Source organism: Phaenicophaeus curvirostris, unplaced genomic scaffold, assembly GCF_032191515.1.
Source record: "Phaenicophaeus curvirostris isolate KB17595 unplaced genomic scaffold, BPBGC_Pcur_1.0 scaffold_258, whole genome shotgun sequence".
Classification (NCBI taxonomy): domain Eukaryota; kingdom Metazoa; phylum Chordata; class Aves; order Cuculiformes; family Cuculidae; genus Phaenicophaeus; species Phaenicophaeus curvirostris.
This window is the reverse complement of record NW_027206872.1, coordinates 72,574-99,525: the sequence shown is the minus strand read 5'-3', so window position 1 is coordinate 99,525 and position 26,952 is coordinate 72,574. Positions and strand designations below refer to the sequence as shown.

The 26,952-nt window shown below is 59.6% G+C and overlaps 2 protein-coding genes across 2 annotated transcripts; both read left to right on the top strand.

Moving 5' to 3' along the window:
* The first annotated feature begins 279 nt into the window (after positions 1-279).
* On the top strand, positions 280-26,252 carry LOC138734817 (kallikrein-11-like). The gene is made up of 5 exons (XM_069882634.1): positions 280-361; positions 2,988-3,150; positions 5,518-5,771; positions 6,509-6,645; positions 26,100-26,252. Exons 1-5 carry the CDS (start codon positions 280-282, stop codon positions 26,250-26,252), a joined length of 789 nt encoding a protein of 262 aa, XP_069738735.1.
* Positions 8,610-15,588, top strand: LOC138734815 (trypsin-like). Its single transcript, XM_069882632.1, has 6 exons — positions 8,610-8,900; positions 11,715-11,754; positions 12,652-12,805; positions 13,770-14,029; positions 15,207-15,343; positions 15,436-15,588. The coding sequence occupies exons 1-6, from the start codon at positions 8,610-8,612 to the stop codon at positions 15,586-15,588; spliced, it is 1,035 nt and encodes a 344-aa protein (XP_069738733.1).
* Positions 26,253-26,952: the final 700 nt, after the last annotated feature.

The following is a 26,952-nucleotide window of genomic DNA, read 5'->3' as shown; positions in this document are numbered from 1 at the left end:
GTGATGGAGATACCTCCACCACCCTGGCGTGGACCCCATCCTGATGGAGACACCATGATGGAGATGTCCACCCCCCCCCCCAAAGTGAAGGAGATGCCTCCCCACCCCCAAAAAAGGGGTGGAGACACCACGATGTCCTCTCCAAACCTTCTCAGCTTCTCTGGGGGGTTGGGGGGGACACACACATCAGGTCCAGGTGAAGACCCAACCCCCCCAACTTCTCCTTCTCCTCCTCCTCCTCCATGGGATGAACTTCTCTGCCCCACAGCGGCCACGGCGATGGAGACGCCGGCCAAGGCGGCCCCCGGGCTAGGGGCCAGCGGGAAGATGCTGGGAGCCCTCGTCTTGGTGGCATCGGCAGGTGAGAGCAGGGTGGTGGCCCTCAAGCTCGTGGTGGTGGCCCTCAGGCTCATGGTGGTGGCCCTCAGGCTCGTGGTGGTGGCCCTCAGGCTCATGGTGGTGGCCCTCAGGCTCATGGTGGCCATCACACACATGGTAGTGGCCTTCAGGCTAATGGTGGTGGCCCTCAGAAGCTTGGTGGTGGCCCTCAGCCTCATGGTAGCCCTCACACACATGGTGGTGGCCTTCAGGCTCATGGTGGTGGCCTTCAGGCTCGTGGTGGTGGCCCTCACACACATGCTGGTGGCCCTCAGGCTCCTGGTGGCCCTCACACATGTGCTGGTGGCCCTCACACACATGGTAGTGGCCCTCAGGCTCATGGTGGTGGCCCTCAGAAGCTTGGTGGTGGCCCTCAGGCTCATGGTGGCCCTCACACACATGGTGGTGGCCCTCAGGCTCATGGTGGCCCTCACACACATGGTGGTGGCCCTCAGACTCATGCTGGTGGCCCTCAGGCTCATGATGGTGGCCCTCAGACTCATGGTGGCCCTCAGGCTCATGGTGGTGGCCCTCAGCCTCATGGTAGCCCTCACACACATGGTGGTGGCCTTCAGGCTTGTGGTGGTGGCCCTCAGTCTCGTGGTGGTGGCCCTCACACACATGCTGGTGGTCCTCAGGCTCCTGGTGGCCCTCACACATGTGCTGGTGGCCTTCAGGCTCGTGGTGGTGGCCCTCACACACATGGTGGTGGCCCTCAGGCTCATGATGGTGGCCCTCAGGCTCGTGGTGGTGGCCCTCAGATGCATGGTGGTGGCCCTCACACAGATGGTGGTGGCCCTCAGGCTCATGGTGGTGGCCCTCAGGCTCCTGGTGATGGCCCTCAGGCTCCTGGTGGCCCTCACACACATGGTGGTGGCCTTAAGGCTCATGGTGGTGGCCCTCAGAAGCTTGGTGGTGGCCCTCAGCCCCGTGCTGGTGGCCCTCAGAAGCTTGGTGGTGGCCCTTAGGCTCATGGTGGCCCTCATACACATGGTGGTGGCCCTCAGGCTCATGGTGGTGGCCCTCAGGCTCCTGGTGGTGGCCCTCACACATGTGCTGGTGACCTTCAGGCTCATGGTGGTGGCCCTCAGACTCATGGTGGCCCTCAGACACGTGGTGGCGGCCTTCAGGCTCGTGGTGGTGGCCCTCAGAAGCTTGGTGGTGGCCCTCAGACTCATGGTGGCCCTCAGACACGTGGTGGTGGCCTTCAGGCTCGTGGTGGTGGCCCTCAGAAGCTTGGTGGTGGCCCTCAGACTCATGGTGGCCCTCACACACATGGTGGTGGCCCTCAGGCTCGTGGTGGTGGCCCTCAGGCTCATGGTGGCCCTCATACACATGCTGGTGGCCCTCAGGCTCATGATGGTGGCCCTCAGACTCATGGTGGCCCTCAGGCTCATGGTGGTGGCCCTCAGCCTCATGGTAGCCCTCACACACATGGTGGTGGCCTTCAGGCTTGTGGTGGTGGCCCTCAGTCTCGTGGTGGTGGCCCTCACACACATGCTGGTGGTCCTCAGGCTCCTGGTGGCCCTCACACATGTGCTGGTGGCCTTCAGGCTCGTGGTGGTGGCCCTCACACACATGGTGGTGGCCCTCAAGCTCATGATGGTGGCCCTCAGGCTCGTGGTGGTGGCCCTCAGATGCATGGTGGTGGCCCTCACACAGATGGTGGTGGCCCTCAGGCTCATGGTGGTGGCCCTCAGGCTCCTGGTGATGGCCCTCAGGCTCCTGGTGGCCCTCACACACATGGTGGTGGCCTTAAGGCTCATGGTGGTGGCCCTCAGAAGCTTGGTGGTGGCCCTCAGCCCCGTGCTGGTGGCCCTCAGAAGCTTGGTGGTGGCCCTTAGGCTCATGGTGGCCCTCATACACATGGTGGTGGCCCTCAGGCTCATGGTGGTGGCCCTCAGGCTCCTGGTGGTGGCCCTCACACATGTGCTGGTGACCTTCAGGCTCATGGTGGTGGCCCTCAGACTCATGGTGGCCCTCAGACACGTGGTGGCGGCCTTCAGGCTCGTGGTGGTGGCCCTCAGAAGCTTGGTGGTGGCCCTCAGGCTCATGGTGGCCCTCACACACATGGTGGTGGCCTTAAGGCTCGTGGTGGTGGCCCTCAGGCTCATGGTGGCCCTCATACACATGCTGGTGGCCCTCAGGCTCATGATGGTGGCCCTCAGACTCATGGTGGCCCTCAGGCTCATGGTGGTGGCCCTCAGCCTCATGGTAGCCCTCACACACATGGTGGTGGCCTTCAGGCTCGTGGTGGTGGCCCTCAGGCTCATGGTGGTGGCCCTCACACACATGCTGGTGGCCCTCAGGCTCCTGGTGGCCCTCCCACATGTGCTGGTGGCCCTCAGGCTCATGGTGGTGGCCCTCAGGCTCATGGTGGTGGCCCTCAGAAGCTTGGTGGTGGCCCTTAGGCTCATGGTGGCCCTCATACACATGGTGGTGGCCCTCAGGCTCATGGTGGTGGCCCTCAGGCTCCTGGTGGTGGCCCTCACACATGTGCTGGTGGCCCTCAGGCTCCTGGTGGTGGCCCTCAGAAGCTTGGTGGTGGCCCTCAGCCCCGTGCTGGTGGCCCTCAGCCCCCGTGTCCCCCCCCCCCCCCCCCCCAGCAGTGTCCTGGGTGGCCGGCGAGACGCGCATCGTGGGGGGGATGGACTGCGCGCCGCACTCCCAGCCCTGGCAGGCGGCCATCTTGGACATGTACAAGCTCTACTGCGGCGGCGTCCTGGTGGCCCCCCGGTGGGTGGTGACGGCCGCCCACTGCACCACGCCGGGGTAAGGAGGACGGCCCCCACCTCTTCTCGGGGACCTCATGGTCCACGTGGCTCCTGGGGGTTGGTTCCACCCATGGGTCGTGGCCGTTGGGTCCTCTAGATGGTCCCTGTGTCCTCTGGGTGGTGGCTCCACTCATCGTTCGTGGACCTTGGCTGCTCTAGATGGTCCCTGTGTCCTCTGGGTGGTGGCTCCACTCATCGTTCGTGGACCTTGGCTGCTCTAGATGGTCCCTGTGTCCTCTGGGTGGTGGCTCCACTCATCGCTCGTGGCCGTTGGCTGCTCTAGATGGTCCCTGTGTCCTCGGGGTGGTGGCTCCACTCATCGCTCGTGGCCGTTGGCTGCTCTAGATGGTCCCTGTGTCCTCTGGGTGGTGGCTCCACTCATCGCTCGTGGCCGTTGGCTGCTCTAGATGGTCCCTGTGTCCTCTGGGTGGTGGCTCCACTCATCGCTCGTGGCCGTTGGCTGCTCTAGATGGTCCCTGTGTCCTCGGGGTGGTGGCTCCACTCATCGCTCGTGGCCCTTGGCTGCTCTAGATGGTCCCTGTGTCCTCGGGGTGGTGGCTCCACTCATCGTTCGTGGCCGTTGGCTGCTCTAGATGGTCCCTGTGTCCTCTGGGTGGTGGCTCCACTCATCGTTCGTGGCCGTTGGGTCCTCTAGATGGTCCCTGTGTCCTCTGGGTGGTGGCTCCACTCATCGCTCGTGGCCCTTGGCTGCTCTAGATGGTCCCTGTGTCCTCTGGGTGGTGGCTCCACTCATCATTCATGGCCGTTGGGTCCTCTAGATGGTCCCTGTGTCCTCTGGGTGGTGGCTCCACTCATCGTTCGTGGCCCTTGGCTGCTCTACATGGTCCCTGTGTCCTCTGGGTGGTGGCTCCACTCATCGTTCGTGGCCCTTGGCTGCTCTAGATGGTCCCTGTGTCCTCTGGGTGGTGGCTCCACTCATCGCTCGTGGCCCTTGGCTGCTCTAGATGGTCCCTGTGTCCTCTGGGTGGTGGCTCCACTCATCGCTCGTGGCCGTTGGCTGCTCTAGATGGTCCCTGTGTCCTCTGGGTGGTGGCTCCACTCATCGTTCGTGGCCCTTGGCTGCTCTAGATGGTCCCTGTGTCCTCGGGGTGGTGGCTCCACTCATCGTTCGTGGCCCTTGGCTGCTCTAGATGGTCCCTGTGTCCTCTGGGTGGTGGCTCCACTCATCGTTCGTGGCCCTTGGCTGCTCTAGATGGTCCCTGTGTCCTCTGGGTGGTGGCTCCACTCATCGCTCGTGGCTCTTGGCTGCTCTGGATGGTCTCTGTGTCCTCTGGGTGGTGGCTCCACTCATCGTTCATGGCCGTTGGCTGCTCTAGATGGTCCCTGTGTCCTCTGGGTGGTGGCTCCACTCATCGTTCATGGCCGTTGGGTCCTCTAGATGGTCCCTGTGTCCTCTGGGTGGTGGCTCCACTCATCGTTCGTGGCCCTTGGCTGCTCTACATGGTCCCTGTGTCCTCTGGGTGGTGGCTCCACTCATCGCTCGTGGCCCTTGGCTGCTCTAGATGGTCCCTGTGTCCTCTGGGTGGTGGCTCCACTCATCGTTCGTGGCCCTGGGCTGCTCTAGATGGTCCCTGTGTCCTCTGGGTGGTGGCTCCACTCATCGCTCGTGGCCCTTGGCTGCTCTAGATGGTCCCTGTGTCCTCTGGGTGGTGGCTCCACTCATCGCTCGTGGCCCTTGGCTGCTCTAGATGGTCTCTGTGTCCTCTGGGTGGTGGCTCCACTCATCGCTCGTGGCCGTTGGCTGCTCTAGATGGTCCCTGTGTCCTCTGGGTGGTGGCTCCACTCATCGCTCGTGGCCCTTGGCTGCTCTAGATGGTCTCTGTGTCCTCTGGGTGGTGGCTCCACTCATCGTTCGTGGCCCTTGGCTGCTCTAGATGGTCCCTGTGTCCTCTGGGTGGTGGCTCCACTCATCGTTCGTGGCCCTTGGCTGCTCTAGATGGTCCCTGTGTCCTCTGGGTGGTGGCTCCACTCATCGCTCGTGGCCCTTGGCTGCTCTAGATGGTCCCTGTGTCCTCTGGGTGGTGGCTCCACTCATTGTTCATGGCCGTTGGCTGCTCTAGATGGTCCCTGTGTCCTCTGGGTGGTGGCTCCACTCATCGTTCGTGGTCGTTGGGTGCTCTAGATGGTCCCTGTGTCCTCTGGGTGGTGGCTCCTCTCATCATTCATGGCCGTTGGGTGGTCTCCATGGTCCACAAGGATCCTAGACCGTGTCCCACCACGTCCCACGGATTCTCCATCTCCTTGTTGACCTCCCACCCCACGCCCTGACCACCCTGTGGCCTCCAAGCCCTCCTTGCTGGCCACCATCTCCCCGGTCGTGGCCACCTCCCCGTGTGCCCTCTAGGGTCACCACCGTCCACCTGGGGAAGCACAACCTCTACACGCGGGAGCGGGGGGAGATGCAGAAGATGGTGCAGAAGTTCTTGGCCCACCCGGACTACAATCCCACCACCAAGGACAACGACATCATGATGATGAAGCTCTTCACCCCCGTCGCCCTCACCGACCGCATCCGACCCATCCCCGTCGCCTCCTGCCTCCCCGAGCCCGGCACCACCTGCACCACGTCGGGATGGGGGGCAACCACCTCCCCTGAAGGTACCCAGGGCCCTGGGGCTTCTTCTGGAGGTCTTAGGGTCTCTCCTCGAGGTCTGGGGTCCCATCCTGGAGGTCTGGGGTCCCATCCTGGAGGTCTCAGGCCACTCCTGGTGGTCTAGAGTCTCATCTTGGAGATCTGGGCCCACTCCTGGAGGTCTTGGTTCCATCATGGAGCTCTGAATCATCTCCTGGACATCTGGGTGGTCTAACAGAGGCCTCAGGTCCTCTCCTGGGACACCAGGTTCTCCTCCTGGAGGTCTTGGATGGCTTCTTGAGGTCTTGGATGGCTTCTCGAGGTCTTGGACGCCTTCTCGAGGTCTTTGACCTCTCCTGGAGGTCTGGGAACCGCCCTGAAGGCTTGAGTCCCATTTCTGGACCTCTGCGTCTCCTCTTGGAGGTCTCAGACATCTCCTGGAGGCCGAGGTCCTCTCCTGGCCCATCCGGATGGTCTCCTGACCCATCTAAGAGGTCTCCTGGCCACCCGAGCGGCCTCTTGGCCCCTCTGGGTGGTCTCCTGGCCCACCCGGTTGCCCTCCAGGAGGTCTCAATCCTCCTTCCACCCCGACGTCCCCAACTGGAGCGACCTCTCTTCTTCTTCTCCTCCTCCAGGCTGGAGCGCGGTGGGATTTTTGGGGCTTGGGAGGAGGTGACTTTGGACCTGGGGGGGTGCAGGAGAGGGTCCCAGCGCTGGTGGCTTTGGCTTCTCCACTTGTCCCCTCCTCCGTGTCCCCTCTCAGTCACTTACCCGGACGTCTTGCAGTGCGTCAACGTCACCATCTTCTCCATGGCCGAGTGCCGCCAGTTGTACCCGGGGTCCATCACCGAGAACATGGTCTGCGCCGGGAGCCTCCAAGGCGGCCGCGACTCCTGCCAGGTAGGACCCACAGGTCTTCTCCAGCCCAGGAGGTGGCTCCAAGGTGGACTTTGGGGGGGGTCAGGAGGCCGCCTCTGCCCGCGGCGTCACCGCGAGGGGCTTCCTGGGTTGGCCAACGTCGTCGAGATGGGGAGGGTTGAGCAACCTGGGGATGGGGCTCAACCCAAAGAAGGGTTGGGGAGCTCAAGAACCTCCAAAAGGAGCTGGAGAACCTGGTTTGGGGTCTTCAACCCAGCAAAGTTGGTCAACCTGGGGATGTTCATCCAACCTGGGGATGGGGCTCAACCCAAAGAAGGGTTGAGGAGCTCAAGAACCTCCAAAAGGAGCTGGAGAACCTGGTTTGGGGTCTTCAACCCAGCAAAGTTGGTCAACCTGAGGATGAGTCTCAACCCAAAGAAGGGTTGGGGAGCTCAAGAACCTCCAAAAGGAGCTGGAGAACCTGGTTTGGGGTCTTCAACCCAACCAGGTTGGTCAACCTGGGGATGTTCATCCAAGCTGGGGATGGGGCTCAACCCGAAGAAGGGTTGGGGAGCTCAAGAACCTCCAAAAGGAGCTGGAGAACCTGGTTTTGGGGTCTCCAGCCCAACAAGGTTGAGCAACCTGGGGATGTTCATCCAAGCTGGGGATGGGTCTCAACCCGAAGAAGGGTTGGGGAGCTCAAGAACCACCAAAAGGAGCTGAGGAACCTGGTTTTGGGGTCTTCAACCCAGCAAAGTTGGTCATCGCAAGGAGAATTGGCCAATGTAGAGATGGCTGGAAGAGCCAAAGGGACGTGGACAACCTGCTGGGGTGGTTGGCCAACCTGCTGAGGTGGTTGAGCAGATTGTAGAGGGGGTCGAGCATCTTCTGGGGTGGTTGACCACCTCACTGGGGTTGGTTGACCAACCTATGGAGGTGGTTAACCAACCCAAGGGGTGGTTGACCAACCTATGGAGGTGACCAACCCAACCCTAGGTGGTCAAGGAGGTTGATTAAACCACTTGGAGGTGTCCAACCCAACCCTAGGTGGTCAAGGAGGTTGATCAAACCACTTGGAGGTGTCCAACCCAAGGGTAGGTGGCCAACCTGATGATGGATGATCAACCCAGAGAGGTCATCTGACCCCAAGAGGCTCCCCCCCCGAAGCCAAGCGAGGTTGGAGAAGGGAAGGGTTGACCCAAGGTCTTTCCCCAGGGGGACTCGGGAGGCCCTCTGGTCTGCAACGGGACCCTCCAAGGTATCGTCTCGTGGGGCATGGAGAAGTGCGGGCAACCCAAGAGACCCGGGGTCTACACCAAGGTCTGTAGATACGCCCAGTGGATCCACAAGACCATGGAGGACAACTGAAGGCGACCTTCGAAGCGGTCCGAGAAGAGGTGGGAAGACCACGTCCACTTCATCACCGGTGGCCCGGGCAGGACACTGGGACGCCCAGAGGTTCAGGGGGTGGGACCAGGGTCTCCTGGTGGAGCCGGTGAGAAGGTGGGGTGGGACGGCAGGAGGAATTAAAGCTTCGAGATGGTTGGTGGGAAGGTTTGGTCCTTCAGGTTGTCCTCAGCACCCCCCGTGAAGTTGATTTTTAGGTCAGTGCCAAGCGTCGTGTCTTCTCCTGGGTCATCCTCAAGCCTGGTGGCCACGCGTGGAGCTCAGATCCTTCCCCCAAGATGGGACTTTGTGGGAGGAGGAGTCGATCTTCTCGGAAGAAAAGGTCGTTCCCACCACTCGTGGTCTCCAAAGGACCAAGGCGTGAGGTGGTGGTGGCCTGACAAGTCCTCCAAGTCAACCAGGGTCACCAAGAAAAGGGGGTCACCCAACTCAAGCGCCACTGGTCACCCAGCACGGACCTTTCCACGAGGTGAAGAACCCAACGAGCATCAAGAAAGCCAAGAAGGGCCACCCAGTCCTTGAGGGGCGTCCAACCAATGATGGTTGATCAACCCCAGGGGGGTCAACCGAGCTGGAGATGGTTGGTGGACCTCGAGGAGATGGTCAAGCAGGTGGAGGTCACTCAGCTAATGGTGGTTGATGGACCTAGTGAAGGTCAACCAAGCTGGAGACGGTTGGTGGACCTCGAGGAGGTGGTCAAGCAGGTGGAGGTCACTCAACTAATGGTGGTTGATGGACCTAGTGAAGGTCAACCAAGCTGGAGATGGTTGGTGGACCTCGAGGAGGTGGTCAAGCAGGTGGAGGTCACTCAACTAATGGTGGTTGATGGACCTAGTGAAGGTCAACCAAGCTGGAGATGGTTGGTGGACCTCGAGGAGATGGTCAAGCAGGTGGAGGTCACTCAACTAAGGGTTGACGAACCCAATGGGGGGGGTCAACTGAGCTATGAGGGTCCCATCATAGGTCCCAGAGCGACCCATAGGGACCCCCAGTGCTCTGAAGAGTCTGTCTCACCCCATAGATCCCATAGGGACCCACCTGGACCTATGGATCCCATAGGGACCCACCTGGACCCATGGATCCCATAGGGACCCACCTGGACCCATAGATCCCAGAGGGACCCTCCTGGACCCGTAGATCTGAGATGGACCCACCTGGACCCATAGATCCCATAGGGACCCACCTGGACCCACAGATCCCATAGGGACCCACCTGGACCCACAGATCCCATAGGGACCCACCTGGACCTATAGATCCCAGAGGGACCCACCTGGACCCATAGATGCCAGAGGGACCCTCCTGGACCCATAGATGCCAGAGGGACCCACCTGGACCTATAGATCCCAGAGGGACCCTCCTGGACCCGTAGGTCCCAGACGGACCCGCCTGGATCCGTAGGTCCCATAAGGACCCACCTGGACCCATAGATCCGAGATGGACCCACCTGGACCCATAGATCCGAGATGGACCCTCCTGGACCCATAGGTCCCATAGGGACCCACCTGGATCCATAGATCCCATAGGGACCCTCCTTGACCCATAGATCCCAGAGGGACCCACCTAGACCCATAGATCCCAGAGGGACCCTCCTGGACCCATAGATCCCAGAGGGACCCACCTGGATCCATAGATTCCATAGGGACCCTCCTGGACCCATAGGTCCCAGAGGGACCCTCCTGGATCTGTAGGTCCCATAAGGACCCACCTGGACCCATAGATCCCAGAGAGACCCACCTGGACCCATAGATTCCATAGGGACCCTCCTGGACCCATAGATCCCATAGGGACCCACCTGGACCCATAGATCCCAGAGGGACCCTCCTGGACCCACAGATCCTATAGGGACCCACCTGGACCCATAGGTCCCATAGGGACCCACCTGGACCCATAGATCCCAGAGGGACCCTCGTGGACCCATAGATCCCATAGGGACCCCCAGTGACCTATAGATCTACCCCTGCCCCATAGATCCATGGAGACCCTCCCCCTGCCCCATAGATCCCCTTGTGCCCCACATAGGGCCCCCTAGTGCCCCATAGGGGCCCATAGCACCCCACAGAGACCCAGAGTGACCCATAGATTCTATAGGACCCCAGAACCACCACCCTCCCCGCCCCATAGATCCCATAGGGGCCCACTGCATGCCACAGACCCCCGTAGAGCCCCATATACCACGTAGGGAACCCACAGCGCCCCATAGGGACCCGTAAGGACCCTATAGAAGCTTCTAGAGACCCGTAGAGACCCTATAGGGACCCACAAGGACCCTATAGAAGCTTCTAGAGACCCGTAGAGACCCTATAGGGACCCATAGAGACCCCATAGGGACCCATAGAGACCGCTGGGAACTCATAGAGATCCATGGAGACCCCCCAGGGACCTATAGGGATCCCCTAGGGACCCATGGAGACCCCATAGAGACCCATAGGGACCCGATAGAGACCTATAGGAACCCATAGAGACCCCATAGAGACCCATAGAGACCTATAGGGACCCCATAGAGACACATAAAGACCCCATGTAGACCCATAGAGACCCCATAGAGACCAATAGGAACCTATAGAGACCCCACAGGGACCATAGATAGAATAGGGACCCATAGAGACCCCATAGTGCCCCACAGGGACCCATAGAGACCGATGGGAACTCATAGAGATCCACGGAGACCCCCTCAGGGACCTATAGGGATCGCCTAGGGACCCATGGAGACCCCATAGAGACCCATAGGGACCCCATAGGGATCTATAGGGACCCATAGAGACCCATGGACACCCCATAGAGACCCCATAGAGACCTAGAGGGACCCATAGAGACCTAGAGGGACCCCATAGAGACACATAAAGACCTCATGTAGACCCATGTAGACCCCATAGGGACCCCATAGAGACTCCATAGGGACCCCATAGGGACCCCATAGGGACCCATAGAGGCCTATAAGAACCCATAGAGACCCATGGACACCCCATATGGAACCCATTGAGAGCCATAGAGACCTAGAGGGACCCCATAGAGACACATAAAGACCCCATGTAGACCCATAGAGACCCCATAGAGACCCATAAGAACCCCATAGAGACCTATAGGGACCCCGTAGAGACCTATAGGGACCCATAGAGGCCTATAAGAACCCATAGAGACCCATGGACACCCCATAGGGACCCCATTGAGAGCCATAGAGACCTAGAGGGACACATAGAGACCTAAAGGGACCCATAGAGACCTATAGGAACTCATAGAGACCCATGGACACCCCATGTAGACCCATAGGGACCCCATAGAGACCTATAGGGACACCATAGAGACCCCATAGAGCCCCATAGAGCCCATAGAGATCCCATAGAGACCCTATAGACACCCCATAGAGACCCACAGAGACCCCACAGAGACCCCATAGAGACCCCATAGAGACCCCATAGAGACCCATAGAGACCCCACAGAGACCCTACAGAGACCCCATAGAGACCCCATAGAGACCATAGAGCCCCCATAGAGACCCCATAGAGACCCATAAGGACCCCATAGGGACCTATAGAGACCCATAGAGACCCATAGGTGCCCCTGCCCCCCCCCAGTCTGTGGGGCGGGGGTGGGGTGGGAGCGTGGCACCTGCTCTCGTCCCTCGTTAATCATTAATTGCCGAGCAGCCTTGATAAGGACCCAGTGCCCCCTCCCCACCCCACCCCTGCCCCATGGCTGCCCCACAGCTCCTGCGGCTCCTCCTGCTCAGCCTCGCCGCCACCCCCGGTGAGGCACTGGGAGGCACTGGGAGGGACTGGGAGGGGAATTGAGGGGGACTGGGAGGCGCTGGGAGGGACTGGGAGGGGAATTGAGGGGTATTGGGAGGCGCTGGGAGAAGAATTGGGGGGACTGGGGTCGACTGGGAGGGGCTGGGGGCCACTGGGATGGACTGGGAGGGGAATTTGGAGGTACTGGGAGGGGCTGGGGGCCACTGGGATGGACTGGGAGGGGAATTGAGGGGTACTGGGAGGCGTTGGGAGGGACTGGGAGGGGAATTGAGGGGTATTGGGAGGTGCTGGGAGGGGAATTGGGGGTACTGGGAGGGACCAGAGGCCACTGGGATGGACTGGGAGGGGAATTAGGGGGTACTGGGAGGGACTGGGGGCCACTGGGATGGACTGGGAGGGGAATTGAGGGGTATTGCGAGGCGCTGGGAGGGGAATTGGGGGTACTGGGAGGGCCTGGGGGCCACTGGGATAGACTGGGAGGGGAATTGGGGCCACTGGGAGGGGAATTGGGGCCACTGGGATGGACTGGGAGGCACTGGGGGGGGTACTGGGAGGCACTGTGGGGGGTACTGGGAAGTGCTGGGAGGGGAATTGGGGGTACTGGGAGGGACTGGGGGCCACTGGGACGGACTGGGAGGGGAATTCGGGCCACTGGGAGGGACTGGGGGCCACTGGGACGGACTGGGAGGGGAATTAGGGGGCACTGGGAGGGACTGGGTGGGGAATTAGGGGGCACTGGGAGGGACTGGGATGCACTGGTAACCCCGAGGAGGGGTTCTGTTGGCCCCGTGGCCACTGGGAACCACTGGTGGCTACTGGGAGGTATTGGGATAACTGGGAGGGGGGGGGATACTGGGAGGGACTGGTGGCCACTGGGAGTCACTGGTGGCCGCAGGGTGGCCCCGCGTCCAGCGGGTCCTGGGGGGGGAGCCCTGTGCCCCCCACGCCCACCCGGGCCTGGCCCAGCTCTTCCAGTTCGACCAGTTCCAATGCGGGGGGGCCATACTGGGAGCCCAGTGGGTGCTGAGCGCCGCTCACTGCCGCACCAGGTGGGACTGGGATGCACTGGGAGGGAACTGGGAGGGGACTGGGAGGGGGTTGGAGGGGACTGGGAGGCACTGGGAGGGGTTTGAAGGCACTGGGATGGACTGGGAGGGGACTGGGAGGCACTGGGAGGGGTTTGAAGGCACTGGGATGGACTGGGAGGGGAACTGGGAGGCACTGGGAGGAGGTTGGAGACACTGGAAGGGGCTAGGAGGGAACTGGGATGGGCTGGGAGGAACTGGGAGGGAACTGGGGGGCACTGGGAGGGGGCGGGAGGCACTGGGAGCAATGAGAATGAGACTGGGATGAACTGGGAGGGAACTGGAGGGGCACCAGGAGGGGGTTGGAGGCACTGGGGTGGACTGGGAGGGGAGTAGTATGGACTGGGAGGGAACTGGGAGGGGGTGGGAGGCACTGGGAGGGGACTGGGAGGGGATGGGAGGCACTGGGATGGACTGGGAGGGGACTGGGAGGCACTGGGAGGGCACTGGGAGGGGGTTGGAGGCACTGGGATGGACTGGGAGGGGACTTGGAGCGGACTGGGAGGCACTGGGGTGGACTGGGAGGGGACTTGGAGGCACTGGGATGGACTGGGAGGGGACTTGGAGCGGACTGGGAGTGGGTTGGAGGCACTGGGAGGGCACTGGGAGGCACTGGGAGGGGGTTGGATGGACTGGGAGGGGACTGGGTGTGGGTTGGAGGCACTGGGAGGGCACTGGGAGGGGGTTGGAGGCACTGGGATGGACTGGGAGGCACTGGGATGGCCTGGGAGGGGACTTAGAGGGCACTGGGATGGACTGGGAGGGCACTGGGATGGACTGGGAGGGGACTTAGAGGGCACTGGGATGGACTGGGAGGGCACTGGGAGTGGGTGGGAGGCACTGGGATGGACTGGGAGGCACTGGGAGGCAGTGGGATGGCCTGGGAGGCGCCCCCATCCCCAGGTTCTCGCTGTCTCCTGTCCTCCAGCCACATCCAGGTGCGGGCCGGGGCGCACAGCCTGGCGTCCCCCTCGGGCCGGGAGCAGTTCGCGGTGGCCGTGGCCGTCAGCGTCCACCCCGGCTTCGAGGACGGGGACGACACCTACGGCCACGACCTGATGCTCCTCCGCGTGGAGCCCCCCTTCCGCTTCAACCGCTACGTCCAACCCGTGGTCCTCCCCGCAAGCCCCCCGGCCGCCGGGGACAACTGCACCGTCATGGGATGGGGAACCACCAGCAGCCCCCAGGGTAGGGGGGGACCGGAGGGTTGGGTTGGGTGGTGGCATCTCCATAGGGAAGGAACCCAGGAGATGGAGGATTGAGGGATGGACACCTTGAGGTGGGTTGGGTTGGGTGGTGGCATCTCCATAGGGAACGAATTGAGGAGATTGAGGATTAAGGGGTGGACACCTTGGGTTGGGTTGGATGGTGGCATCTCCATAGGGAAGGGACCCAGGAGATTGAGGATGAAGGGATGGACACCTTGGGTTGGGTTGAGTGGTGGCATCTCAGTAGGGAATGAATTGAGGATTAAGGGATGGACACGTTGAGCTGGGTTGGGTTGGGTGGTGGCATCTCCATAGGGAACAAACTGAGGAGGTCGAGGATTGAGGGATGGACACCTTGAGGTGGGTTGGGTTGGGTGGTGGCATCTCCATAGGGAACAAACTGAGGAGGTTGAGGATTAAGGGATGGACACGTTGGGTTGGGTTGGGTGGTGGCATCTCCATAGGGAAGGGACCCAGGAGATTGAGGATTAAGGGATGGACACCTTGGGTTGGGTTGGGTGGTGGCATCTCCATAGGGAACAAACTGAGGAGGTTGAGGATTAAGGGATGGACACCTTGAGCTCGTTGGGTTGGGTGGTGGCATCTCCATAGGGAACAAACTGAGGAGATTGAGGATTAAGGGATGGACACCTTGAGCTCATTGTGTTGGGTGGTGGCATCTCAATAGGGAACGAATCGAGGAGATCGAGGATTAAGGGATGGACACCTTGGGTTGGGTGGTGGCATCTCCATAGGGAAGGGACCCAGGAGATTGAGGATTAAGGGATGGACACCTTGAGGTGGGTTGGGTTGTGTGGTGGCATCTCCTTAGGGAAGGGACCCAGGAGATTGAGGATTAAGGGATGGACACCTTGAGCTGGGTTCGGTTGGGTGGTGGCATCTCAGTAGGGAAGGGACCCAGGAGATCGAGGACCAAGGGTGGTGGCATCTCCATAGGGAAGGGACCCAGGAGATGGAGGAGTAAGGGATGGACACGTTGGGTCGGGTTGGGTGGTGGCATCTCAGTAGGGAAGGGACCCAGGAGATCGAGGACCAAGGGTGGTGGCATCTCCATAGGGAAGGGACCCAGGAGATGGAGGGTTGGCTGGTGGCATCTCAGCAGGGTTGATGGTGGCCACGTTCTCTCCCCACCCCAGAATCCTACCCCGACGTCCCCCAGTGCCTGAACGTCACTGTGGTCGACCACCACGAGTGCCAGGCGGTCTACGGGACCAAGGTGACCGAGGACATGTTGTGTGCCGGCTCGGACGAGGCCGGCAAGGACTCCTGCCAGGTACCTCCAGGTCCTCCTGTCCCACCACCACCACCTCCTCCCCACGTCCCACCACCTCCTGATGGTCCCGTCACGGTCCCTCTTCTCCTCAGGGCGACTCGGGAGGTCCCCTCATCTGCTCCGGGGTCCTTCAAGGCATCGTCTCCTGGGGCGACCACCCCTGTGGTCAGGAGGGAAAGCCAGGGGTCTACAGCCAGGTCTACAAGTACCTCCCGTGGATCCAGGAAACCATCGGGAAGCTCTGAGGCTTCCTCAGCCCCTCCCAGACCCGCCGACCCCACCACGGATCCAGCAAAACCATCGCGGATGGACCCACCCCCTCCACCCGGGCTTGGCTGAGGCCACCAAGGACCAAGGAATCCCACCAAGGACCAAGGAATCCCACCAAGGACCAAGGAATCCCACCAAGGACTCATCTACCCCACCATGGACCCCCCCGTGGCCAGGTTGACCCCATCGTGGATGGAACGAGGCCACCAAGGATGGTCGGATCCCATCACGGAGGGTCACGTTCCATCACGGAGGGGTTGATGGCCTCCTAGATGGTTCGATCCCACCAGGGATGGATCGTAGACCTCATCGTGACTGGACTAAGGCCACCAGGGATGGTCTGAACTCAACATGGATGGTCCGAACCCAACAGAGACCCCACCAGGGATGGTCCGAACCCACCATGGATGGTCTGATTCCACCAGGGATGGACCATGGACCCCACCAGAGATGGTCCGAGGCCACCCCAGCCCCATCTCCAGCTCCAATAAACGTCCCCGGCATCTCCACGGCTTCTGCTGAGCCCGAAAGGGCTGAAAATTGGGTCGAACTGGGCCAAACTGGGCAGAAATGGTTGAAAATGGGGTCGAACTGGGCCAAACTGGGCAGAAATGGCTGAAAATCGGGTCCAACTGGGCCAAACTGGGCAGAAATGGCTGAAAATCGGGTCGAACTGGGCCAAACTGGGCAGAAATGGCTGAAAATGGGGTCGAACTGGGCCAAACTGGGCAGAAAGGGTTGAAAATCGGGTCGAACTGGGCCAAACTGGGCAGAAATGGTTGAAAATCGGGTCCAACTGGGCCAAACTGGGCAGAAATGGCTGAAAATGGGGTCGAACTGGGCCAAACTGGGCAGAAATGGCTGAAAATCGGGTCGAACTGGGCCAAACTGGGCAGAAATGGTTGAAAATCGGGTCGAACTGGGCCAAACTGGGCAGAAATGGCTGAAAATCGGGTCCAACTGGGCCAAACTGGGCAGAAATGGCTGAAAATCGGGTCGAACTGGGCCAAACTGGGCAGAAATGGCTGAAAATCGGGTCGAACTGGGCCAAACTGGGCAGAAATGGCTGAAAATCGGGTCCAACTGGGCCAAACTGGGCAGAAATGGCTGAAAATCGGGTCCAACTGGGCCAAACTGGGCAGAAATGGCTGAAAATCGGGTCCAACTGGGCCAAACTGGGCAGAAATGGCTGAAAATCGGGTCGAACTGGGCCAAACTGGGCAGAAATGGTTGAAAATTGGGTCCAACTGGGCCAAACTCGGCAGAAATGGCTGAAAATCGGGTCGAACTGGGCCAAACTGGGCAGAAATGGCTGAAAATTGGGTCGAACTGGGCCAAACTGGGCAGAAATGGCTGAAAATCGGGTCGAACTGGGCCAAACTGGGCAGAAATGGTTGAAAATCGGGTCGAACTGGGCCAAACTGGGCAGAAATGGCTGAAAATCGGGTCGAACTGGGCCAAACTGGGCAGAAATGGTTGAAAATTGGGTCGAACTGGGCCAAACTGGGCAGAAATGGCTGAAAATCGGGTCGAACTGGGCCAAACTGGGCAGAAATGGTTGAAAATCGGGTCGAACTGGGCCAAACTGGGCAGAAATGGTTGAAAATCGGGTCGAACTGGGCCAAACTGGGCAGAAATGGCTGCAAATCGGGTCGAACTGGGCCAAACTGGGCAGAAATGGCTGAAAATTGGGTCGAACTGGGCCAAACTGGGCAGAAATGGCTGAAAATCGGGTCGAACTGGGCCAAACTGGGCAGAAATGGCTGAAAATTGGGTCAAACTGGGTCAAACTGGGCCAAACTGGTGGAAGGGTGGCTGGCAAGTGGGGTGGATGCTTCGGGGAGGAGGGGAAGCGAGTGAGTCACGGGGCGCAGCCCGACCACGCCCGCGGGTAATTAGAGCCGATAACGAGGCTGGAGGGATAACGAGGCCGCAGGAACAAGCCGGGGCTGTGGAACTGGGATGGAACTGGGATGGAACTGGGAGGGAGCGAAGCGTCCCAGGAGCCACAAACAGCCCCGGGCGCCAGCAGAGCCGCCGCCAACTGGGAGCAAGGGTTGAGGCCGACTGGGAGGACTGGGGGGACTGGGGGGGGGGATGCAGAGATCTAACTGGGAGCAACTGGAGTGACTGGGGGGGACGTGGACACCTGGATGCAACTGGGAGCAACTGGGGGGACTGGGGGATGCCCTCCCCCAGCTCTCCATCTACCCCAACATCTCATCCAACATCCCATTCCTCTTCCATCCACCCCAACATCTCATCCAACATCCCATTCCTCTTCCATCCACCTCAACATCTCATCCAACATCTCATCCAACATCTCATCCAACATCTCATCCAACATCTCATCCCACATCCCATTCCTCTTCCATCCACCCCAACATCTCATCCAACATCTCATTCCTCTTCCATCCACCCCAACATCTCATCCAACATCCCGTTCCTCTTCCATCCACCTCAACCTCTCATCCAACATCCCGTTCCTCTTCCATCCACCCCAACATCTCATCCAACACCTCATTCCTCTTCCATCCACCTCAACCTCTCATCCAACACCTCATTCCTCTTCCATCCACCTCAACATCTCATCCAACATCTCATCCCACATCCCATTCCTCTTCCATCCACCTCAACATCTCATCCAACATCCCATTCCTCTTCCATCCACCCCTTAATCCCATCCCAACATCTCATCCTACATCCCATTCCTCTTCCATCCATCCCAACATCTCATCCCACATCTCATTCCTCTTCCATCCACCCCTTAATCCCATCCCAACATCTCATCCTACATCCCATTCCTCTTCCATCCACCCCAACATCTCATCCCACATCCCATTCCCCTTCCATCCACCTCAACATCTCATCCAACATCTCATTCCTCTTCCATCCACCTCAACATCTCATCCAACATCTCATCCAACATCTCATCCAACATCTCATCCAACATCTCATCCAACATCTCATTCCTCTTCCATCCACCCCAACGTCTCATCCAACATCCCATTCCCCTTCCATCCACCCCAACATCTCCTCCCTTCCTTCTCTCTCTCCCACCCATCCCTTCATCCCATCCCGACATCTCATCCCGCCATCTCATCCCATCATCCCACCCTTCTCCTCAGCCCTCCCCGCCCGCGCCCCGGGGCGTCCGCAGGGCGTCGACACGCTCCGACACGGAACGACACGGGACGACGCCCACCGCCACGTTCCGACGCCCACGGGGAGCCCGTCAACGCCCAGGGCCACGCGTCGACACGGAAAGACACGGGACGACACGGGACGACGCCCACAACCGCCCGTCGGCGCCTTCCAAGAAGGAGCCGAGCGCGCGGGACGAGAGGTGACGCCGAGGGAGCCGGCGCGGGGTGGGGGAGGACACGGGGATGGGAGGAGGAGGAGGAGGAGGAAGGGGAGGAAAGTGAGGTGGAAGGTGGGGTGGAAAAAAGAAGGGATGGAAGGGATGGAAAATGAGATGGAAGGAGAGATGGAAGTTGAGGTGGAAGGAGGGATGGAAAGGATGGAAGATGGGATGGAAGATGAAGGGGTGGAAGGAGGGATGGAAGGAGGGATGGAAGGAGGGATGGAAGAAGAAGGGATGGAAGGGGTGGAAAATGAGATGGAAGGAGGGATGGAAGTTGAGGTGGAAGGAGGGATGGAAGGAGGGATGGAAGGAGGGATGGAAAGGATGGAAGATGGGATGGAAGATGAAGGGGTGGAAGGAGGGATGGAAGGAGGGGTGGAAGGAGGGATGGAAGAAGGAGGGATGGAAGAAGAAGGGATGGAAGGGGTGGAAAATGAGATGGAAGGAGGGATGGAAGTTGAGATGGAAGGAGGGATGGAAAGGATGGAAGGAGGGATGGAAGGAGGGATGGAAGATGGGGTGGAAGGAGGGATGGAAGGAGGGATGGAAGGAGGGATGGAAGAAGGGATGGAAGATGGGAAGGATGGAGGGATAGAAGAAGGGATGGAAGAAGAAGGGATGGAAGAAGAAGGGATGGAAGGGGTGGAAAATGAGATGGAAGGAGAGATGGAAGTTGAGGTGGAAGGAGGGATGGAAAGGATGGAAGATGGGATGGAAGATGAAGGGATGGAAGGAGGGATGGAAGATGGGGTGGAAGGAGTGATGGAAGTTGAGGTGGAAGAAGGGATGGAAGGGATGGAAAATGAGATGGAAGTTGGGATGGAAGAAGGGATGGAAGATGGGAAGGATGGAGGGATAGAAGAAGGGATGGAAGGGGTGGAAGGAGGGGTGGAAGATGAGCTAGAAGGAAGAGATGGAAAAAGGGATGGAAGCAGGGATGGAAGATGGAAGGGATGGAAAGGATGGAAGTTGGGATGGAAGTTGGGGTGGAAGGAGGGGTGGAAGATGGGGTGGAAGTTGGGGTGGAAGAAGGGTTGGAAGGAGGGATGGAAGATGGGATGGAAAATGAGATGGAAGCTGGGATGGAAGGGGTGGAAATTGAGATGGAAGATGGGATGGAAGGAGGGGTGGAAGGGATGGAAAATGAGATGAAAGTTGGGGTGGAAGGAGGGATGGAAGAAGAAGGGATGGAAGAAGAAGGGATGGAAGGGGTGGAAAATGAGATGGAAGCTGGGATGGAAGTTGGGATGGAAGAAGGGATGGAAGGGATGGAAAATGAGATGGAAGGAGGGATGAAAGTTGAGGTGGAAGAAGGGATGGAAGGAGGGATGGAAGGAGGGATGGAAGGGGTGGAAAATGAGATGGAAGATGGGATGGAAAATGAGATGGAAGCTGGGATGGAAGTTGGGGTGGAAGGAGGGTGGAAGAAGAGTTGGAAAGGATGGAAGAAGGGATGGAAGGGATGGAAATTGGGATGGAAGAAGGGATGGAAGATGAAGGGGTGGAAGAAGGGATGGAAGATGGGATGGGAGTTGGGGTGGAAGTTGGGGTGGAAGAAGGGTTGGAAAGGATGGAAGTTGGGATGCAAGAAGGGATGGAAGATGAAGGGGTGGAAGGAGGGATGGAAAATGGGATGGAAGTTGGGGTGGAAGAAGGGTTGGAAAGGATGGAAGTTGGGATGCAAGAAGGGATGGAAGATGAAGGGATGGAAGGAGGGATGGAAGGAGGGATGGAAGGAGGGTTGGAAAGGATGGAAGAAGGGATGGAAGTTGGGATGGAAGAAGGGATGGAAAATGACGGGGTGGAAGAAGGGATGGAAGGAGGGGTGGAAGGGATGGAAGGAGGGGTGGAAGGGATGGATGATGGGATGGAAGTTGGGATGGAAGAAGGGATGGAAGGGGTGGAAAATGAGATGGAAGTTGGGATGGAAGGAGGGATGGAAGTTGGGATGGAAGAAGTGTTGGAAGGGATGGAAGAAGGGATGGAAGAAGGGATGGAAGATGAAGGGGTGGAAGGAGGGGTGGAAGGGATGGAAGATGGGATGGAAGGAGGGATGGAAGGGATGGAAGATGTAAGGGGTGGAAGGGATGGAAGAAGGGATGGAAGGGGTGGAAGAAAGGGTGGAAGGAGAGGTGGAAGGAGGAAGAGGAAGAAGAGGGGGAAAGGGATGGAGGAGTTGGAAGGAGGATGGAGAGGATGGAAGGAGGATGGAGAGGATGGAAAGAGGGATGGAGAGGATGGAAGGAGGGATGGAGAGGATGGAAGGAGGATGGAGAGGATGGAAGGAGGGATGGAGAGGATGGAAGAAGGGATGGGATGGGTGCTCCGGGGTCCCCACTGACCCCTCCCTGTGTCCCCTCTAGAGCCATGGAGCTTCTCCCCAGCCTGGTGGTGCTGCTGCTGCTGACGGGTAGGGGTGTCCCCACGTCCCCCCCATGTCCCCACGTCCCCCCCCCAGCCCCGTGACGGGGCCATTCCTGGTGACCCCGTATCTCCTTCCAGCAGGGGCCGGTGGCCAGGAGGCCACAGGTGGTGACCCGAGGCCTGCTGGCCGGCCGGGGGTCGCGGAGGAGCTGGGTCCGTCGGGCTTCTCCACCACCGCGCCGGATGAGAAGACCCCAGATCGGATCATCGGGGGTTACCCGTGTCTCCCCCGGTCCCAGCCCTGGCAGGTCTACATCTACGGCCCCTTGCGCTGCGGGGGGGTCCTCCTGCAGGAGAACTGGGTGGTGACGGCCGCCCACTGCAACCGCCGGTGAGGAGCAAGGGCGGAGACACGCGGGGTGGAGAAGATGGGGTGGAGAACGTGGGATGGGGACAGGAACGTGGGGTGGAGAACATGGGATGGGGACAGGAATATGGGACGGAGAACATGGGATGGGGACAGGGACTTGGGATGGAGAACGTGGGATGGAGAACATGGGACGGGAACAGGAACATGGGATGGAGAACATGGGATGGAGAACATGGGATGGGGACAGGGACTTGGGATGGAGAACGTGGGATGGAGAACATGGGATGGGGACAGGGACATGGGATGGAGAACATGGGATGGACATGGGGACATGGGATGGAGAACATGGGATGGACATGGGGACATGGGCTGGGGACAGGAACATGGGATGGAGAACGTGGGATGGAGAACATAGGATGGGAACAGGGGCTTGGGATGGAGAACATGGGATGGAGAACATGGGATGGACATGGGGACATGGGATGGGGACAGGAACATGGGATGGAGAACACGGGATGGGGACAGGGACTTGGGATGGAGAACACGGGATGGGGACAGGGACTTGGGATGGAGAACATGGGATGGACATGGGGACATGGGATGGGGAACATGGGATGGGGACAGGAACATGGGATGGAGAACATGGGATGGGAACAGGGGCTTGGGATGGAGAACATGGGATGGGGACAGGAACACGGGATGGAGAACATGGGATGGAGAACATGGGATGGGGACAGGGACTTGGGATGGAGAACATGGGATGGAGAACGTGGGATGGAGAACATGGGATGGGAACAGAAACGTGGGGTGGAGAACATGGGGTGGGGACAGGAACATGGGATGGAGAACATGGGATGGACATGGGGACATGGGATGGGGACAGGAACATGGGATGGAGAACATGGGATGGACAAGGGGACGTGGGATGGGGACAGGAACATGGGATGGAGAACACGGGATGGGGACAGGGACTTGGGATGGAGAACATGGGATAGAGAACAGGGACTTGGGATGGAGAACATGGGATGGACATGGGGACATGGGATGGGGAACATGGGATGGGAACAGGGGCTTGGGATGGAGAACATGGGATGGGGACAGGAACACGGGATGGAGAACATGGGATGGAGAACATGGGATGGGGACAGGAACATGGGATGGAGAACATGGGATGGAGAACATGGGATGGGAACAGAAACATGGGATGGAGAACATGGGATGGACATGGGGACATGGGATGGGGACAGGAACATGGGATGGAGAACGTGGGATGGGAACAGGGGCTTGGGATGGAGAACATGGGATGGGGACAGGAACATGGGATGGAGAACATGGGATGGGGACAGGAACATGGGATGGGGACAGGAACATGGGATGGAGAACATGGGATGGAGAACATGGGATGGGGAACATGGGATGGGGAACATGGGATGGAGAACATGGGATGGGGACAGGGACTTGGGATGGAGAACGTGGGATGGAGAACATGGGATGGGGACAGGAACGTGGGATGGAGAACATGGGATGGGGACAGGAACGTGGGATGGAGAACATGGGATGGGAACAGGGACTTGGGATGGAGAACGTGGGATGGAGAACATGGGATGGACATGGGATGGGGACAGGAACATGGGATGGAGAACATGGGATGGGGACAGGGGCTTGGGATGGAGAACATGGGATGGAGAACATGGACTTGGGATGGAGAACATGGGATGGGGACAGGAACATGGGATGGAGAATATGTCCCCCCACGTCCCCACGTCCTCCCACGTCCCCACGTCCCCCCACGTCCCCCCATGTCCCCATGTCCCCCGCGTCCCCACGTCCCCCCGTCCTCTCTCCCCGGGCAGCAACCTCCGCCTCCGCCTGGGCGAGAACGACCTGGCGCGCCGGGAGGGGACGGAGCAGGAGCGCCTGGTGGCCAAGGCCATTCCCCACCCCGACTTCAACCCCGTCACCTTGGACAACGACCTCCTGCTCCTCAAACTCAACCGGCCGGCGGCTCTGGGCCCCGCCGTCCGGCCCCTCGCCCTGCCCCGAGCCTGCGCCCCGGCCGGGGCCACCTGCCTCCTCTCCGGCTGGGGAACCGTCACCAGCCCGCAAGGTGAGAACCTGGAGGGGCTCGAGCCGGAGTCAAACCGGAGCCGGAGCCGAGGCGGCTCGGGAATCGAGGGGGGGATGAAACGGGAGCGAGGGCGAAAGGAGCTGGAGGGAACCTGGAGCGAGGCCAGATCGAGTCTGGATCGAGCTCCGAGCGAGGCCGAAGGAAAACTGGAGTGACTCCGGAGTGAGGCCAGAGGGAGCCTGGATCAAGCTCCGAGCAAGGCCAAAGGAAAACTGGAGTGACTCCGGAGTGAGGCCAGAGGGAGTCTGGATTGAGCTCCGAGTGAGGCCAAAGGAAATCTGGAGTGACTCCGGAGTGAGGCCAGATTGAGTCTGGATCAAGCTCCGAGCGAGGCCGAAGGAAAACTGGAGTGACTCCGGAGTGAGGCCAGATTGAGTCTGGATCGAGCTCCGAGCGAGGCCAAAGGAAAACTGGAGTGACTCCGGATCAACCCAGAGTGAATCCAAAATGAGTCTAGGATGAGTCCGGAGTGAGACCAGGTTGACCCCAGGTTGAGTCTGGATCGAGCTCCGATCGAGGCCAAAGGAAAACTGGAGTGACTCCGGAGTGAGGCCAGAGTGAGCTTGGATCAAGCTCCAATTGAGGCCAAAGGAAAACTGGAGTGACTCCGGAGTGAGGCCAGAGTGAGCCTGGATCGAGCTCCGATCGAGGCCAAAGGAAAACTGGAGTGACTCCGGATTAACCCAGAGTGAATCCAAAACGAGTCTAGGATGAGTCCAGAGTGAGACCAGGTTGACCCCAGGTTGAGTCTGGATCGAGCTCCGAGCGAGGCCAAAGGAAAACTGGAGTGACTCCGGAGTGAGGCCAGATGGAGTCTGGATCGAGCTCCGAGCGAGGCCAAAGGAAAACTGGAGTGACTCCGGATGAACCCAGAGTGAATCCAAAACGAGTCTAGGATGAGTCCAGAGTGAGACCAGGTTGACCCCAGGTTGAGTCTGGATCAAGCTCCGAGTGAGGCTAAAAGAAAACTGGAGTGACTCCGGAGTGAGGCCAGAGTGAGTCTGGATCGAGCTCCGAGTGAGGCCAAAGGAAAACTGGAGTGACTCCGGATTAACCCAGAGTGAATCCAAAACGAGTCTAGGATGAGTCCAGAGTGAGACCAGGTTGACCCCAGGTTGAGTCTGGATCGAGCTCCGAGCGAGGCCAAAGGAAAACTGGAGTGACTCCGGAGTGAGTCCCTTAACCAGTCCCTTAACCGGGCGCTAACCGGTCACTAACTAGCTGCTAACTACCCACAGTGTCTCTCCCGCGCCACCTGATCTGTGCCTACGTGCAGCTGCTGTCGGACGCCGCCTGCCGCCGCGCCTACCCGCAGCGCATCTCCAACAACATGGTCTGCGCCGGCGTCCGCGACGAGCGCGTCGACTCCTGCCAGGTACCAGAGCCAACAGATCCACCCCAAAACCCAACAGATCCACCCCAAAACCCACCCCCTAACCCCAAAACCCAAGAAATCCATCCCAAAACCCACCCCCTAACCACAAAACCCAACGAATCCACCCCAAAACCCACCCCCTAACCCCAAAACCCAACGAATCCATCCCAAACCCAACAAATCCACCCCAAAATCCAATAAATCCACCCCAAAACCCAACCTGGAGCACCAAAACCCAATGAATCCATCCCAAAGTCCAACCTGGAGCCCCAAAACCCAACAAATTCACCCCCAAACCCAACAAATCCACCCCAAAACCCAACGAATCCATCTCAAAGTCCAACCTGGAGCACCCAAACCCAACAAATTCACCCCCAAACCCAACGAATCCATCCCAAAATCCAACTTGAAGCACCAAAACCCAATGAATCCATCCCAAAGTCCAACCTGGAGCCCCCAAACCCAACAAATCCATCCTGAAGTCCAACCTGGAGCCCCCAAACCCAACGAATCCATCCCAAAGTCCAACCTGGAGCCCCCAAACCCAACGAATCCATCCCAAAGTCCAACCTGGAGCCCCCAAACCCAACGAATCCATCCCGAAGTCCAACCTGGAGCCCCAAAACCCAACAAATCCACCCCCAAACCCAACGAATCCATCCCAAAACCCAACCTGGAGCACCAAAACCCAACGAATCCATCCCAAAGTCCCACCTTGATGGGCCTCCATCCCCACGTGGCCTCCACCCTCCCGACTCGCCGGCTTCTCCAGCTCAGAACCCTCCCCTCGAGGTTCTTCCTAGCTCCGAGCCTTCCTCTGGGAGGCGTCTTCCCACCTTCTCCTCCATCTCGAGGTGTCCCAAGGTGTCCCTCTCTCCGTAGGGTGACTCGGGAGGTCCCCTCTCCTGCAACGGGACCCTCCAGGGCATCGTCTCCTGGGGGTTGCAGACCTGCGCTCTGCCCGGCCACCCCGGCGTCTACACCCGCGTCTGCAACTACGTGAGGTGGCTCCGAGACACCATGGCCAGCAACTAGAGGTCCAGAAAGACCGAGGCGGGGCCACCACGGACCACCAGGAGGGCCACCAGCAGGGCCACGGAGCTGGGCAACCACGGGTGAGGAGCAGGGACGCACGGACACGGAGCTGGACCACCATGGACCTCAAGATCTTGGCCACCATGGACCTCAAGATCTTGGGCACCACAGACCTCAAGGTCTTGGGCACTGTGGACCTCAGATCTTGGTCTCCAAGGACCTCAAGATCTTGGGCACCATGGACCTCAAGATCTTGGGCACCGTGGACCTCAAGATCTTGGCCACCATGGACCTCAGATCTTGGCCACCATGGACCTCAAGATCTTGGGCACCATGGACCTCAAGATCTTGGCCACCGTGGACCTCAAGATCTTGGCCACCGTGGACCTCAAGATCTTGGTCTCCATGGACCTCAAGATCTTGGTCTCCATGGACCTCAAGATCTTGGCCACCATGGACCTCAAGATCTTGGTCTCCATGGACCTCAAGGTCTTGGCCACCGTGGACCTCAAGGTCTTGGCCTCCATGGACCTCAGATCCTGGGCACCGTGGACCTCAAGATCTTGGTCTCCATGGACCTCAAGGTCTTGGCCACCATGGACCTCAAGATCTTGGCCACCGTGGACCTCAAGATCTTGGTCTCCATGGACCTCAAGATCTTGGCCACTGTGGACCTCAAGATCTTGGCCACCATGGACCT

What these genes read in the sequence shown, in the direction of transcription:
- LOC138734815 (XM_069882632.1), top strand. Translation starts at nt 8,610, where the DNA reads ATGGTCAAGCAGGTGGAGGTCACTCAGCTAATGGTGGTTGATGGACCT. An exon ending in AACCACCAGCAGCCCCCAGG is followed by an intron (nt 14,030 to 15,206) that starts GTAGGGGGGGAC and finishes TCCCCACCCCAG; the next exon opens with AATCCTACCCCGACGTCCCC. An exon ending in CCGGCAAGGACTCCTGCCAG is followed by an intron (nt 15,344 to 15,435) that starts GTACCTCCAGGT and finishes TCTTCTCCTCAG; the next exon opens with GGCGACTCGGGAGGTCCCCT.
- LOC138734817 (XM_069882634.1), top strand. Translation starts at nt 280, where the DNA reads ATGGAGACGCCGGCCAAGGCGGCCCCCGGGCTAGGGGCCAGCGGGAAG. An exon ending in GCCCACTGCACCACGCCGGG is followed by an intron (nt 3,151 to 5,517) that starts GTAAGGAGGACG and finishes TGTGCCCTCTAG; the next exon opens with GGTCACCACCGTCCACCTGG. An exon ending in GCGGCCGCGACTCCTGCCAG is followed by an intron (nt 6,646 to 26,099) that starts GTAGGACCCACA and finishes CTCTCTCCGTAG; the next exon opens with GGTGACTCGGGAGGTCCCCT.